This window comes from Carcharhinus amblyrhynchos, chromosome 4 (assembly GCF_965287045.1).
Source record: "Carcharhinus amblyrhynchos chromosome 4, sCarAmb.v2.hapA, whole genome shotgun sequence".
NCBI classification, from domain to species: domain Eukaryota; kingdom Metazoa; phylum Chordata; class Chondrichthyes; order Carcharhiniformes; family Carcharhinidae; genus Carcharhinus; species Carcharhinus amblyrhynchos.
Window position 1 is genome coordinate 65,362,989 of NC_137327.1, and position 16,280 is coordinate 65,379,268.

The following is a 16,280-nucleotide window of genomic DNA, read 5'->3' on the forward strand; positions in this document are numbered from 1 at the left end:
AATAGCTTTCTGTGGTAGAGAATTCCACAGGTTCACAACTGAGTGGAGATGTTCTTCTTCACAGTCCGGAATGGCTTACCCCTTTATTTTTAGACTAACATTGTTAGCGCGAGTGGGCGAAACGACCACTACGGACTCAGGGTGAAGTTCAATAATGGCACAGCTTTATTTTCTTTTACGTTGACGGAGAAGCACAGTCAGGACATACAATCGGACTGTCCCGAAAGTGCTCTGCCCGCCCCTCGCAGCAGGCTATAGTTATACCTGAACTTCGATGCAGTATGCAATTCAAATGCTAATATTTTATTTACAGTATTCGACCTTGGCCATCCTGTCTCGATGTTTCCAAGTGTTAAGGAAATTGTTTTAGGTGTGTGTTAATTGTTTTGTGTGATTGGTTATTTAATAGTCCAGAATCTCCGGGGTTTGAACCATAGGTGTGTTATTGATCTTAAAAGAAGTTTTGAGGGGCCAGGAATGTTTCCTTAACTGTGCTAATTTTAGGTGTCTCCATGGGTTGTTTGACTGTTTTAAAGGTGCTGATTTTGATGGGGTGGAGATTTAGTTCCTGTAGGTGCCATCCTGTCCAGCTTCCCTTATGTGCTAGCCCTCATTTGCATTCTAAAAGCATGCTCTTGCCTACTGATCGGTGTCTGTTACTTTGTGATTCTTAGTAGCGAGGCTGTAAGGGTAACTTTAGTCTGCTTCCATTTTGTGTGCCCAATTTCATAAAATTTGTTGTCCGATAACAATCTCTAGTTCTGCACTTCAACATCAGGAACATTCTTCCAGCATCTAGCCTGTTCAATCCCATCAGGAATTTATGTTTCTATTCAACGCTTCCCCCCCCCCCCCCACAACCTCATTCTTCTGAATTCCAGTGAGTACAAATCCAGTTGATCCAGTCTCTCTTCATGTGTCATTCTTGCCATTCCAGGAATCAGTCTGGTGAACCTTCGCTGGACTCCCTCAATAGCAAGAATGTCCTTCCTCAGACTAAGAGACCAAAACTGTACACAGTACTCGAGGTGTGGCCTCACCAAGGTCCTGTATAACTGCAGCAAGACATCCTTACTCCTATATTCAAATCTTTGTGCATTGAAGGCTAGCGTGCCATTAGCTTTTCTCACCATCTGCTGTGTCTGCATGCCAGTCTTCAGTGATTGTTCCACCATGACACCCAGGTCACGTTGCACTTCCCTTTTCTTAAACTGCCACCATTCAGATAACCTTCGGTGCTGTTTCCGCCATCAAAGCGGATAACATCACATCGATCCACATTATATTGTATTTGCCCACTCAGCCAGCCTGTCCAAGTCATGTTCCCATGCATCTTATGCTCTTGTCTTGCTAGATGGTAAAAGTCATGGCTTTGGAAGGTGCTGTTTAGGAGCTGTGGTGAGTTGCTTTAGTGCATCTTGTAGTTGGCACACACAGCTGCCACTGTGCATTGGCGGGAGGACTGGATGTTTGTGGATGGGGTGCCAATCAAGCACATTGAGTTCCTTGTTTTGTTGACACTGCACTCATCCAGGCAAATGGAGAGTATTCCATCACATTCCTGACTTATGCCATGTAGATGATGGACAGGCTTTGAGGAGTCAGGAAGTGAGTTATACGTCAGGATTTGCAGTCTCTGACTGGCTCTGGTATCCATAGTACTTGTATGGCTAGTCCAGTTCAGTTTCTGATCTTTGGTAATCCCCAGAGTGTTGATAGTGAGGGGTTTAACAGTGATAATACCATTGAATGTTAGATTCTCCCTTGTTGGAGATGGCATTGCCTGTGTGGTGTGAATGTTACTTGCTGCTTGGCAGCCCAAGCCTGGATATTGTCCAGATCTTGCTGCATTTGGACATAGACTCTTTCAGTATCTGAGGAGCCTGGAATGATACTGAACATGGTGCAGTCATTAGCAATCATCCCCACGTCTGACCTTATGGAAGGAAGGTTATTGAATGATACACTTAAGTCTGGCACACTGAGAATGATCACTTATTCAGAAGTTAATGCTGTTGCTAAAGATAAATATTAACTGGGATGGAGCCACTATCTTAGGATAGGGTACTATAAGCACTTGGTGTTTTTCTTTTCTTTTCGTTTCGTTTTATACCACTTTTAAATGCAGATTCCTTCCGCTGTAAAATTCAGACAAATGCTTCAAAAAAACCGTTCCTTTATTATTGAATACAGGTTGAAACTGGTCTAGTCTACTTAGGGTTGTGGGCTCCAAGCCCACATACTTGTCTCACAGACGAGTTGTTTTCCATGTCTCACAGACTGAGTTTTGAGAGCTGCGGGACCACTTTTAAGTGCTTGTGTTTTTTTTATTTTTGGCTGCTGATTGCTGTTGCTAATGCAGCCTGTAAAAAAGATAGATCTTCAGGTTTTTTTTATATCATTTCAGTGATTTTCCCCAACATCTAACAACTAGACTGCACAATCTGATGCACTTTAAGCATGGTTCTGGGTCGTACTTGCCATGGTGCTGGGCAGTATTTGCTGTGGATCTGGGAAGTATTTGCCTTAGTTCTGACCTGCTCTTGTAGCTGCAGTATTTATGTGATGAGCCCAGTTAAGTTGAGTGTACCCACTGTGGATTAATCTTCTTAAACTCAGCAAATGATGAGGTCATCACTTGGCTTCAGGGATTTGCAATCACTAAATGAATAACTAAATATCACCATAATGCTTTCTGTGTATTCTACAGTTCTCTTGGTATTGAACCCAGATATACATAAAGTTAAGTTTATTTATAAGTCAAAATTAGGTCTATATCAACACTGCAACGAAGTTACTGTGAAAATCCCCTAGTCGCCACACTCCTGCGCCTGCTTGGGTACACCGAGGGAGAATTTAGCATGTCCAGTGCACCTAACCAGCACATCTTTCGGACTGTGGGAGGAAATCAAAGCGCTCTGAGGAACCCACACAGACACGGGGAGAACATGCAAACACCACACAGACAGTGACCTAAGTTGGAAATTGACCCTAGGTCCCTGGCACTGAGACGACAGTGCTCACCATTGTGCCACCGTGCTGCCCCATATGACCTGTCTGATATATTCATGATATATTCCACACCTTTCCATAATGTTCTCTGATATTTCATACCCATGTATCAGTAATATTGATATTGTTCTCACCCCTCAGATACTCACGTTGCACAAGTCACTTTTCATGTAGACACCAGCACATCATTTGAGTGTGGGGATAACAATTGCAAAAGCTCAGTTTTCTGCATCTCTTGTGCTCATGTACTTGCAGAAATTGAGCAGCCTTCCTGCAGGGAAGGAACAGAACCTGTGGGAAGTGAAGGAGAAAGTAAACCGCAAAGAGGTGACAAATTTTCTGCTCAGGAAGTAACCAAAAGCATGGAGATGCATGAACACAATTCAACAAAACATGAGGGACGAGCCAAGAAGGACTTGGGATTCAGGTGAGAAGAGCATTGTGTTAAACTTTGCTCCAGTAGTATCCTGTAGTGGGGGAGAGGCTATTTTTTAACTTCCAAAGCCTTTAGAAATTTCTTTTTATCATCTATTTTCAATGAATTGCTTTCATCATAGACCTGCATTCTTTCTGCTTTTAACATACCTATGCACTTTCCATGTGTAATTTGCTGTTCCTCTTTTAAGGTGTGACTGGTGAGGAGTGCTGTAGCATTTATAGAGTGATGGATATATGCAGCAGTTTAATCAGGTCTGGAAGGTGGCCATGGTATGAACTTTGAACTAGAGACAGTGTCACTGAGGGATGGTGGTTGTGAAGTAATGGGGGCATGTGATACATATGCAGAATTTAGTAACAATGTTGGATGCAGAGTTTTGGATTTGGATTTGTGTTTGTGGATAATTGAGTTTGAGGAGCTAGTCTGAGGGTAAATGGGAATGGACAGCCATGTAAAAGTGCCCTGAGATTAGCATTACTGATCAATCTTCAGTTCAGACATATTATACTATCAGGGATAAAAGGAGGAGACAGAGTTTATAGTGAAATATTTTAATACTTTGTTGCTGTTTAAATCAGCACAGTTATTCCAACCGTCATCTTGTCAGCAATGGGAGACGAGAAAGTGCAAACAGAGGTTGAGGATCAACAAGGTAAGAGACTTTCAGCAGCGGTGACAAGACCTTTGCATTTAAGTGGCTACTACATGGTAACTTGTGTCAAGGGTACAGATGTTTCTTCTTGACACCATGTCTCACTGTACTGATTTCAATAAGCCAACCCTGATGTGGGCAGAGCATTCCCAATAGAGACACCATTATTTACTCAGTCTTTTAGCTTTGTGTTTGGTGTGGGCCTCAGCTCTTGTGGCTTTCTGAGCAAAAGGGAAATATTTTGTGTGAAAATGACCGGAACACACATTGTAAATTGACTACAGCAACTACAGAAAACATTCCAACCTTACCGTACTGGACCAACCAGCAATATTCCTAACAAGATGCAGAATAACAAATGCTGTAATAATCTCATCTGTAACTAATATATGACCCAAAATCCCACACAGTGCAGTTCTGGTATGTCCCACTCAGCATAGGAAAACATACTGACATACCTCATAAACCCCACAATATCACTGTAAAATATCGCACTCTTTTCCCAGGGAAACACTCCAATATATCCCAAATCCCACTGCCGTAACTCTGTATTTGCCGTAACTCTGTATTTGCCGTAACTCTGTATTTGCCGTAACGCCACACAATAACATTCTCTAATATATCCTACTCCCATCACTTGAATGCTGTCTAACAGATGTCATAATTATTACTGTAGAACTCTCTGATATGTTCCACACTATACTCTCAGTAGAAGACCAAAACATTCCCCTCGACTACCTTGGTAAAGCTCCATGATGAACCTCTCGCTTATGCTGTCTTCTGCATTCACTTCCATTTTTACTTACTGATATAGACCAATTTTGTCTTAGTAATACTTAGTGAGGTATACCCATCTGTCTCAGTAATGTCAGTAAAGCTTCCTTTACCACATGTCTCTGTGTGTCTTTCAGTAAGATATACTGCCACTTGCCTTTTACAATCTTCTCAACATTACTCATGCCATTTATTTAGATACCAGCATATGTGTTGGGAGCAGTGTCACAAAGCCCAACATTCTGTATCTCTTATGCTAATGTACTTTCAGCAACAGAGCAGATCTCCTGCAGTGAGGGAACAGAACATGGAGAAGATAAACTGCAGAGAAATGACCAGCTTTCAGATCAGGAAGTAACTAAAAGCATGATATGTGAATACAATTTAACAAAGCAGGAGGATGAGGCCAAGCAGGACCCGGGATCCAGGTGAGGAGATTGTGTGTTAATCTGAGTTATTATTGCTCTTTGCCCCTGCGGTGATGGAGGGGTGAGGCCATTCTTTAACTTAACATCTTATTGATTATTTTTTAATATATATTTTCAGTGAATCTTTTGTCATAGACTTGCATTCTTTTTCCATTCTTTTTGCATTTAACAGTTTTATGCATTTTTCATGTGTATTTTACGGTTTCACTGTAAGGTGTGAGTGGAGGGGAGTGCTCTAGTGTTCATAGAGTGATAGATATGTGCAACAATTTAATCGAGGCTGGAAGGTGGCTATGGTATGAATTTTGAACTGGAGACAGAGCGTCACTGAGAGACAGTGCTGATGAAGCGATCCGGGCAAGTGATACATGTGCAGAACTTAGAGTTTTGGATGAGTTTGTCTTTGTTAATTGAGTTTGAGGGACTAATGTGAGGGTGTTAAATAAGTCAAGCCTCAGGTTGATGAGGGAATTGATCAGGATTTCAAAGCTAGAAGGGGGAGATAGGAAACAGAGCGAGATTAATTCACAGTGGCAGACAGTGTTTTTGATGATTTTGTTGGTATTCTTAATCATCAAATTTGCCAAATAGGAATGAGAAGCCCTATAAAAGTGTCCTGAGATTAGCATTACTATCAATCTTTAGATTAGACAGACTATCAGGGATAAATGGAGGAAACACAGGCCAGAATTCTCCCATCTTGCCCGCCACTGGAATTCTAGCAGGTGGGAAGCGGACCATGTAAAGCTCCGGTTTTGGGGTGGAAATCTCTGGTTTTCAGGTGGGCGGGGCCGGAGAATCCCACTCACAGACTTTATAATGTGATAACTCAATACTTTGTTGCTGTTTACATCACAGCTCAGTTATTCTAGCAGTCACCTTGTCAGCAATGGGAGATGGGAAAGCGCAAGCAGAGATTGAGGATCAACAAGGTAAGAGACCTTCAACAGTGATGATCAGAACTTTGCATTTAAGTGGCTGCTAAGTGGTAGCTTGAGTCGAGGGTACAGGTGCCTCCTGTTGACACCATGTCTCACTGCGTTGTTTTCAGTGAGACAACCCTGATTTGGGCAGAACACTCCCAATAGACATTCCATTATTTACGCAGTCTTTCTTTAACTTTGGCTGTATGTATGGTGTGGGCCTCAATTCTTGTGGGTTTCTGAAAATTATTGGAACATGCATCATGAATTGATTGACTGCTGCAGCTACAGAAAATATTCCAAAACTTGCAAAACTGAACCAACCAGCAATATTCTTATCAAGCTGCAGAACAACAAATATTGTAATAATCTCAGTGGTAACTAATATCAAAATTCCTCACAGTACTGTTCTCATATGTCCCACTCAGCATAGGAAAACACATTGATATACCTCATAAACAGCACAATACCACTCTAAAAGATCACACTCTCTTCCGAGAAACACAATCCAATATATCCCAAAACCCACTGGAATAACTCTATTTTTGCCATAACTTCACACAATAACATGCACTAATATATTCCACTCATATCCTTTAATGCTGCCTGGCAGATGTCATAATCATTACTGTAGTGCTCTCTGACATGCTGCACATTACTCTCAGTGAAAAATCCAAACATCCCCTTTAACTATCACGATAAACACAGCACCTCTTATACATTCGCTCCCATTTTCACTTGCAAATATTGTCCAATTTTGTCTAAGTAACACTTAGAGGTATATTCACCTGTCTCAATACTGTCAGTAAAGCTTCCTTTACCATGTGTCTCTCAATAATACTTGGTGATAATCCCACATCTCTTTCAGTAAGACACACTGACACTTTTACCACACATACACATCCGAATATGACTCGCACTACCCATCCCATTTCATTCACCTACCAGCATATGATTTGGGAGCCATGTCACAAAGCCCAACTTTCTGTATCTCTTGTGTGCTAATGTATTTTCAGCAATTGGGCAGCTCTCCTACAGGGAAGGAATAGAATATGGAGAAAGAAAACTGCAGAAAGATGACCAACATTCTGACCAGGAAGTAACTGAAATCATGAAGATACGTGAACTTCATTCAAAAAAGCACAAGGAAGAGGCCAAGAATGACTCGGAATTCTAGTGAGGAGATTGTCGCTTTAAACCCAAGTTTTTGTTGTTTTTTGCTCCAATAGTTTCCTCTAGTGGGGAGGGGTTAATGACTGTTCTTTAACTTCAAAAATTTTGATTATTCTTTTGAACATTTATTTTCAATGAAACTTTTCTATCATAGACCTGCATTTTTTTTGCATTGAACATTTATGCATTTTCCATGTGTAAGTTACTGAGTGGTGAGGAGTGAGACAATGTTCATAGAGTGATAGATATGTGTAGTAGTTTAATCGAGGCTTGAAGGAGGGCATGGTATGAATTTTAGACTGCTACACCCCTCCCCTCCCCAGAACCACTATTTGACGATTTACATTTTACTTCAAGAAATCTTCTGGATGTAAATTCCATCGCATCCAAGCTTCAGGCTTTAAGGGAATCCTAGTCAATATAGGGGAAGTTAAAATCACCCACCACAAAAACCATGTTCGTTTTACATTTTTCCATAATCTGTCCACATATCTGTTCATATTTCTCCCACTAGTTGTTGGGTGGCCTGTAGTACAATCTCATCAAAGTGATTGCACCCTTCCTATTCCTGAGCTCTACCCACATGCCTTGCTGGATGAGCCGTCTCAATACAGCTATGATATTCTCTCTCATCAGCGACACAGTTCTTCCAGCTCTTTTACATCCTCTCTATTATGCCTGAAACATCTAAATTCAAGAATGTTAAGCTGCTAGTCTTGTTCCCTCAAGTAAGTGTCTGTAATACCTACAAAATCATGGTTATGTGGACCAGTCCAAGCTCTAAGTCCATCTGTCTTCTTGTAAAAACAAATGCACTTCAGACCAGCAGTCTCACCGTGTTCAGTAACTTCTCTCTGTCTGTTCTTCCTCGTAATCTTACTGGCCTTAGTTTCTAACTCCTCCTTAGTCATTTCACTTGCTGGCTCTAGTTCCCCTGCCACACTAGTTTAAGCCCTGCTGAGTGACAATAGCAAACTTCCCTGCCAGGATATTAATGCAGTAAGAAGTCTCATAACACTAGGTTAAGATCCAATATTTGGTAGCAAAAACCACTAGCTTTCGGAGCACTGCTTCTTCATCAGGAGAGTGGGAGTTCTGTCCACAAACAGGGCATATAAAGAGACAAACTCAATTTACAAGAAAATGGTTGGAATACGAGTCTTTACAGGTAATCAAGTTTTAAAAGTACAGACAATGTGAGTGGAGAGAGCGTTAAGCACAGGTTAAAGAGATATGTATTGTCTCCAGCCAGGACAGTTAGTGAGATTTTGCAAGCCCAGGCAAATCGTGGGGTTACAGATAGTGTGGCATGAACCCAAGATCCCGGTTGATGCCATCCTCGTGTGCGGACCGTGGCTGTCAGTTTCTGCTCAGCGACTCTGCTGACGTGTGTCGTGAAGGCAGCCTTGGAGAACGCTTACTCGAAGATCAGAGGCCAAATGCCTGCGATTGCTGAAGTGTTCGCCAATAGGGGGAAGATAACAGTCTTGTCTGCTGATTGTTGAGTGGTGTTCATTCATCCGTTGTCATAGCGTCTGCATGGTCTCCCTAATGTACCATGCCTCAGGACATCCTTTCCTGCAGCATATCAGGTAGACAACGGTGGCCGAGTTGCAAGAGTATGTACTGTATAGCTGGTGGATGGTGTTCTCATGTGAGATGATGGCATCTGTATCGATGATCCGCCACATCTTGCAGAGGTGGCAGGGTTATGTGGTGTTGTGGTCACTGTTCTCCTGAAGGCTGGGTAGTTTGCTGCAGGCAATGGTCTGTTTGAGGTTGTGCGGTTGTTTGAAGGCGAGAAGTGGAGGTGTGGGGGTGGCCTTGGCGAGATGTTTGGCTTCATCAATGACATGTTGAAGGCTCCGGAGAAGATGTCGTAGCTTCTCCACTCTGGGGAAGTACTGGATGACGAAGGGTACTATGTCCGCCGTGTCCTGTGTTTGTCTTCTGAGGAGGTCGGTGTGGTTTTTCGCTGTGGCGCGTTGGAACTGTCAATCAACGAGTCAAGCGCCATATCCTGAGGGCATCTTTCAGCATCTGGAGGTGTCTGTTGTGATCCTCCTCCTCTAAGCAGATCCTGTGTACGTGAAGGGATTGTACGTAGGGGATGGCTTCTTTAACGTGTTTAGGGTGGAATTTGGTGAAGTGGAGCATTGTGAGATTATCCGTGGGCTTGGGGTACAGTGAAGTGCTGAAGTGACCATCCTTGATGGCAATACGTGTGTCCGAGAAGGGAGCCGATTTCGGAGAGTAATTCATGATGAGTCTGATGGTGGGATGGAACTTTTAATGTCATCATATAGCTGTTTCAGTGATTGTTCACCATGAATCCAAAGGAAGAAAATGTCATCAGTGTATCTAGTGTATAGCATCAGTTGAAGGTCCTGTGCATGAAGGTGTTGGCATATTGAGGTGCAAATGTGGTCCCCAAGGCTTTTCTGTGTGTCTGGATGAAGACATTGTGGTCCAGGATGAAGCGGATGAGTTGTAAAATTGTATCTGGAGACTGGCAGTTGTCGGCGTTGAGTACTGAGGCAGTTGCAGCAATGCCATCGTTGTGTGGGATGCTGGTGTAGAGTACCGAGACATCTATTGTAATGCGGAGTGCTCCTGGTTCAACTGCTCCACGAGTGCTGAGTTTGTGTAGGACGTCCACAGTGTCATGACAAAAGCTGGGCATTCTTTGTGCAATGGGTTTCAGGATGCTCTCAGTGTAGCCAGAGAGATTCTTGCACAGGGTCCCATTGCCCAATATGACGTTACCTTCATGCTCAGGACCTTCAACCACTATGTTGGGAAGGCCTGGTGTGTTTGCCTTGTGTATCTTTGGGAGGCAGTAGAGATCTCCAACACAGGGAGTACATGGGATGAGAGCACGGAAGGTGCACTAAGGTCCGGATCAAAGGTCTTGATCAGTCTGTTGAGTTGACGGGTGTGTTCTTTGGTCTGATCTGTGGGTAACTGTAGTGTTCCGCAGCAAACTACCCAGCCTTCAGGAGAACAGTGACCACGACATCACACAACCTGCCGCAGCAACCTCTGCAAGACGTGCCGGATCATCGACATGGATGCCATCATCTCATGTGAGAACACCATCTACTAGGTACGCGGTACATACTCTTGCAACTCAGCCAATGTTGTCTACCTGGATACGCTATAGGAAAGGATGTCCCGAGGCATGGTACACTGGGGAGACCATGCAGACGCTACGACAATGGACGAATGAACGCCGCTTGACAATCACCAGGCAAGAGTGTTCTCTTCCTGCTGGGGAACAGTTCAGCAGTCACGGGCATTTGGCCTCTTATCTTTGGGTAAGCATTCACGACACAAGACAACACAGAGTCACTGAGCAGAACCTGAAAGCCAAGTTTCGCCTCAACCAGGATCTTGGGTTCATGTCACACTATCTGTAACCCCCACAACTTGCCTGGGCTTGCAAAATCTCTCTAACTGCTGGAGACAATACACATCTCTTTAGCCTGTGTGTAATGCTCTCTCCACTCACATTGTCTGTTCCTTTAAGACTTGATTACCTGTAAAGACTCGCATTCCAACCATTATTTTGTAAATTGAGTTTGTGTCTTTATATGCCCTGTTCATGAACAGAACTCCCACTTAACTGATGAAGGAGCAGCACTCTGAAAGCTAGTGTCTTTTGCTACCAAATAAACCTGTTGGACTTTAATCTTGTGTTGTAAAACTTTTTACTGTGTTTACCCCAGTCCCATCTGCTCTGGAAGACACCCCAATGATCGACATATCTGAAGTCCTCTCTCCTACACCAGTGCTTTAGCTGCATATTTAATTGTATTAGCTTCCTATTCCTAGCCTCACTGGCATGAGGAGTAATCTTGAGATTGCAACCCTAGAGGTCCTGCTTTTCAGATTACTACCTAACTCCCTTTGCAGGACCTCGTCACTCTTCCTGCCTAAGTCATTGTTGCCGATGTGTACCATGACCTCTGGCTGCTCGCCCTCCCTTTTGAGAATGTCCCACTCCCCCTCAGAGACATCCTTAACCCTGGCACCAGAGAGATAACACATCATCCTGGAGTCTCTTTTGTGGCCACAGAAATGACTATCTGTGCCCCTGACTATAGAGTTCCCTATTACTGCGCTACTGCATTTTAATCCTGCCTTCTGTACAACATAGCCAACTATGGTGTCTCTGCTCTGGCTGCTGCTGTTGTCATCCCAATGACAATCCCCCCAGTGGTAACCAGGACGGTATACTTATTAGAGAGGGGGATATCCACAGGGAACTCCTGCACTGTCCGCCTGCCCCTTCTAATGGTCATCCATCTATCTTCCTGAACCTTAGGTGTGATGTCATCTCCAAAATCTCCTGTCTATGATGTTTTCCATGCTCCATCTCCTGCATGCTCCTAAGTATGTCCAACTGCCACTCTAACCAATCCATGCAGTCCGACAGGAGATGCAATTGGACACACTTCCTGCAGATGTAGTCATTCGAACGGTCTGATTTCCCACATTCACAGGATAAGCATATTACCCCACTGACTGCCATTTCTACCCTCTAGCAACTATTTCATTAAAAATACACTTCTATTAAATTAATTTACAGCTAACTAGATGGCTCCTAGTTTTAAATTCTTACTAAAAATACTAAATACACTATTATGCAAACAACAGTCTGGGACCACTCTAAATCTCAGTATTGCACTACTCTATCACGAGCTTAAATCTTCGAAATGCTCCTCTCTCGTACTTCTCAAAGTGCTGCTGGCTGTCTGCCCTGGTGTCCCAGTGTCATTTTCCTCTTCTCTAGGTGATGTGGACGATTCAGCATGAGGGGCTTATGTGACAGTATACAATATGTAAAGATTTGGATTGATGAGGGAATTTATCAGGGCTTCAATGACAGAAGGGGGAGATGGGAAAAGAGTGAAATTAATTCACACTTGCAGACAAAGATATTTTTTAACATTGGTGTTACTAATCAATCAAAAAGGCCAAATAGAAATGGGAAGCCTATAAAAGTGTCCTGAGATTAGTATCACTGATCGATCTTTAGTTCAGACATATTTCAATGTCTGGGATAAAAAGAGAAAACACTGTGTTTACAATGAAATATTTTAATACTTTGCAGCTTAAATCACAGCTCAGTTATTCCAGCAGTAACCATGTCAGCAGTGGAAGATGGGAAAGTGCAAGCAGAGATTGAGGATCAACAGGGTGAGTAAGAGATCTTTAACAGTGGTCACCAGACCTTTGTGTTAAAGAGGCTGCTACGTGACAGCTTGTGTCGAGAGTATGGATATCTCCTGTTGACATTATGTCTCACTGCATTAATTTCCACCATTCATTTTGATCATGGCTGATCATCAGAATCAACATCCTGTTCCCACCTTCTTCCATATCCCTTGATCCCTTTAGTCCCAAGAGCCATATCTAATTTCTTCTTGAAATCACACAATGTTTTGGCCTCAACTACTTTCTGTGGTAGTGAATTCTACAGATTTGCCACTCTGTGGGTGAAGATATTTCTCCTCATCTCAGTCCTAAAAGATTTACCCCTTCTCAAACTATGACCTCTAGCTCTGGACTTCCTCATCATTGGGATCATTCTTTCTGAATCTATTCTTTCTAATCCTGTTAGAATTTTCAAAGTTCCTACGAGATCCCTACTTATTCCTCTAAACTCCAATAAATACAATCCTAACCGACTTAGTCTCTCCTCATATAACAGAACTGCCATCTCAGGAATCAGCCTGGTAAACCTTCCCTGTACGCTATATGGTAAGCACAGTCAAATGCCAGCATCTCCACTCTAGATGGTAAGGACATGCTTACTCAGGTAAGGAAATCAAAACCGTACACCATATTCCAGGTGTGGCCTCACTGTTGCCCTGTACAATTGTAGTAAAACATACCTATTCCGAGACTCAAATCCTATTGCTATGAAGTCAACATACTATTTGCATTCTTTACTGCCTGCTGAACCTGTGCACTTACTTTCAGCAACTGATGCACCAGGATACCAAGGTCTTGCTGAGTACCCACCTGTCTCACTTCACACCCATTCAAATCATAATCAGCCTTCCTACTTTCACTAGCAAAGTGGGCAGAGCATTCCCAATAGACACTCTTATTTATTCGGTCTTTCTTTAACCTTGACTTTGTGTGTGGCATGGGTCCCAGTTCTTGTGGGTTTCTGAACAAAAGGAAAATATTTTGTGTGAAAACTGCTGAGAACATGTATTGTGATAGATTGACTGACTATATTCCAACCTTGTAGTACTTAACCAACAATATTCCTATCAAGGTGCAGAACAACAAATAGTCTAATAATCTCATCCCTAACTAATACAGGACTGAAAATCCCACACAATGCCGTTATCATGTATTCCACTCCACGCACAGGAAAACACTGATGTATCACGAGTCCCACAATACCATTCTAATATATTGCACTCTCTTCCCAGGGACACACTCCAATATATCCATTACAATAACTCTATAACGTTTGCCATAACTCCACACAAAATTCTCTAGTATACCCCACTCCCATCATTTTAATACTGTCTGACAGGTGTCATAATTATTACTGTCATACTCTTCGATATTCCCCACACTACTCTCAGTAAAAGATCCAAACATGCACCTTGACTACCTTGGTAAATAAAGCTCCATGATAAACTCCACACCTTTCCGTAATGCTTTCTCATACTTTGGCTCCCATTTTTACTTGCTGACATAGTCCAATTTTGTCTCACTAATACCTACTGAGGTATTCCCACCATGTCTCAGTAATGTCAGTAAAACTTTATTTACAAGTCTATCAATAATACTTGATGATAACCCACATCTCTTTCAGTAAGACACACTTATAATTTTACCTCTCACACCTTTCCTAACATTACTCACATTACCCGTCCCATTTCATTCAGATACCAGATTTTGGGAGCGATGTCACAAAGCTCAGCTTTCTGTACCTCTCATTCTAATGTACTTTCAGCAACTGAGCAGCTCTCCTGCAGAGAAGGAACTGAACATGGAGGAGTTAAACTGCGGAGAAATGACCAGCTCTCAGGTCAAGAAGTAACTACAAGCATGAAGACACATGAGCTTAATTCAACAAAGCACAAGGAAGAGGCCGAGAAAGACTTGGGATCCAGGTGCGTTAAATCTGAGTTACTATTATTCTCAGCATTTAATATTTTGAAATGGGGACTAGATAAGGCTTTAACTTCAAAAGCCTCACTGATTTTTTTTGACATATGTTATTTAGTTAATAATTGACGATATAGATGGAAGCCATTCATCTCATTTTGTTTTTACTGGCTCTTTTAAAAAAAATCCAAAGTAGTCTCATTTTCCTCCTATTTCTCCATGGCCTCCAGTTGTTTTTTCATTTATGCCTAAAATTTCCTCTTACTATTCCAGTGCAAAGTATGAATGTTGAGAAGAGTTTTCGGCTGGAATTCTCCAGCTGTTCATGCCGGTGGAATCTTCAGGTCCTGCTCACGGCACACCCCTACTGCAGGTTTCCTGGCAACGTGGAGTGGAATCAATGGGAAATTCTATTGACTGCAGCAGGACCAAAAGATCTCACCACCAAAAAACATGTGGCTGGGAGACCAGAGAATCCCGCCACAAGTGTTAGTAGAGGTTTGGTTGTATGCAGCAGTATAAGGGAGGGTGGAAGGAGGCCATGGTATGAATTTTGAACTGGAGATAGCGGGTGTGATTTTCTGGCTGCACTCACCCCAAAACCGGAAAATACTACCCAAGGTTAGCAGACCTTTCCATGGTCTGGCCCTGCCCACTACAATTCCTGTGGCAGCGGGATGGGAAAATTCCTCCCAGGGAGTCACTGAAGGACATTGACTGGAGCAGGTTATGCATGTTCAGAATTTAGTAAGGATGTTGGATGTAGAAGTTTGGACAAGTTTGTGTTTGGGATGATTGAGTTTGGGAGGTTAGTGTGAGGGTATTCATTCAGTCCAGCCTCGAGTTGATGAGGGCATTGATCAGGGTTTCAATGATAGAAATGGGGTGAGAAATGAGTGAGATTAATTCTGGCAGATAAAAATGGTTTTGATAACTAAGGTGTTGTTATCATTAATCAACCAAAAAATCTGTACACAGAAATGTACTAGGCCATTCTGCCCATCAGGTCTGTCTCTAATTCAGTTAGGTCATGGCTGATAATCTATTGAATGTTGTTTTTCCACAATACCTCTATATTTGATTGATATTGAGGTATTGATATTGATTTCACTAACTCTAGAAATGTATTGATTTCTGTACTGAACCAGCCCAATTAGTGTGCTTCCACAACCCTCTTGAGTAGAGAATTCCAAAAGTACACCACTCTCTTGGAAGAAATTCCTCTTCATCTCAGTCTTAAAAGACCTCTCTCTTATTCTAAGATTATGACCCTGGTTTTATTCAGGCCTGGTTCCTTTAATCTCTCATCATAAAATAATCCTTGCCAATCCAGGGAATAGTCCCATTACATTCCCTCAATGACAAGTATATTCTTCCTCCAGTGAAGAGACCAGAATTATACACACTACTCCAGATGTGCTCTCATTAAAGCTCTATACTACTTTACATCTGAAGTAAATCCCTCTGTAATAAAGGCCAACACACAATTTGCCTTCCCTAAACCAAAGAAAAAAGGAAAGTACAGTAAGAAGTCTCACACAGGTTAAGATCCAACAGGTTTATTTGTTTTCTTGTTGGTACATTTCTTTGCAGTAATCTGTTCTGTTCAGTATGATGGTACCTCTTTTGTCTGCTGGTTTGATGACAATGTTGCAGTTGGCCTTGAGAGTGAGGTTGGACCTGTTGGACTTTAACCTGGTGTTGAGACTTCTTACTGTGCTCACCTCAGTCCAATGCCA

At 42.4% G+C, this 16,280-nt stretch overlaps 1 protein-coding gene across 4 annotated transcripts in view; it reads left to right on the forward strand.

The window, feature by feature from the left end:
* The window catches only part of dnaaf1 (dynein axonemal assembly factor 1), a 188,043-nt gene that overhangs the window by 20,193 nt on the left and 151,570 nt on the right, over positions 1-16,280 (forward strand). For 2 of the 4 annotated variants that reach the window (XR_013886505.1, XM_080187281.1), the window contains exons 4-10: positions 3,268-3,439; positions 4,030-4,103; positions 5,149-5,305; positions 6,164-6,237; positions 7,245-7,404; positions 12,518-12,603; positions 14,387-14,546. Coding sequence is in view for 3 of the 4 variants with exons in the window: in XM_080187281.1 (XP_080043407.1) it covers positions 3,268-3,439; positions 4,030-4,103; positions 5,149-5,305; positions 6,164-6,237; positions 7,245-7,404; positions 12,518-12,603; positions 14,387-14,546 (883 nt within the window). In the remaining variant the exon portion in view is untranslated. Of the gene's footprint in view, positions 1-3,267; positions 3,440-4,029; positions 4,104-5,148; positions 5,306-6,163; positions 6,238-7,244; positions 7,405-12,517; positions 12,604-14,386; positions 14,547-16,280 lie in introns of those variants that run through there. The other 2 variants (XM_080187283.1, XM_080187282.1) reach the window with 2 other exon arrangements.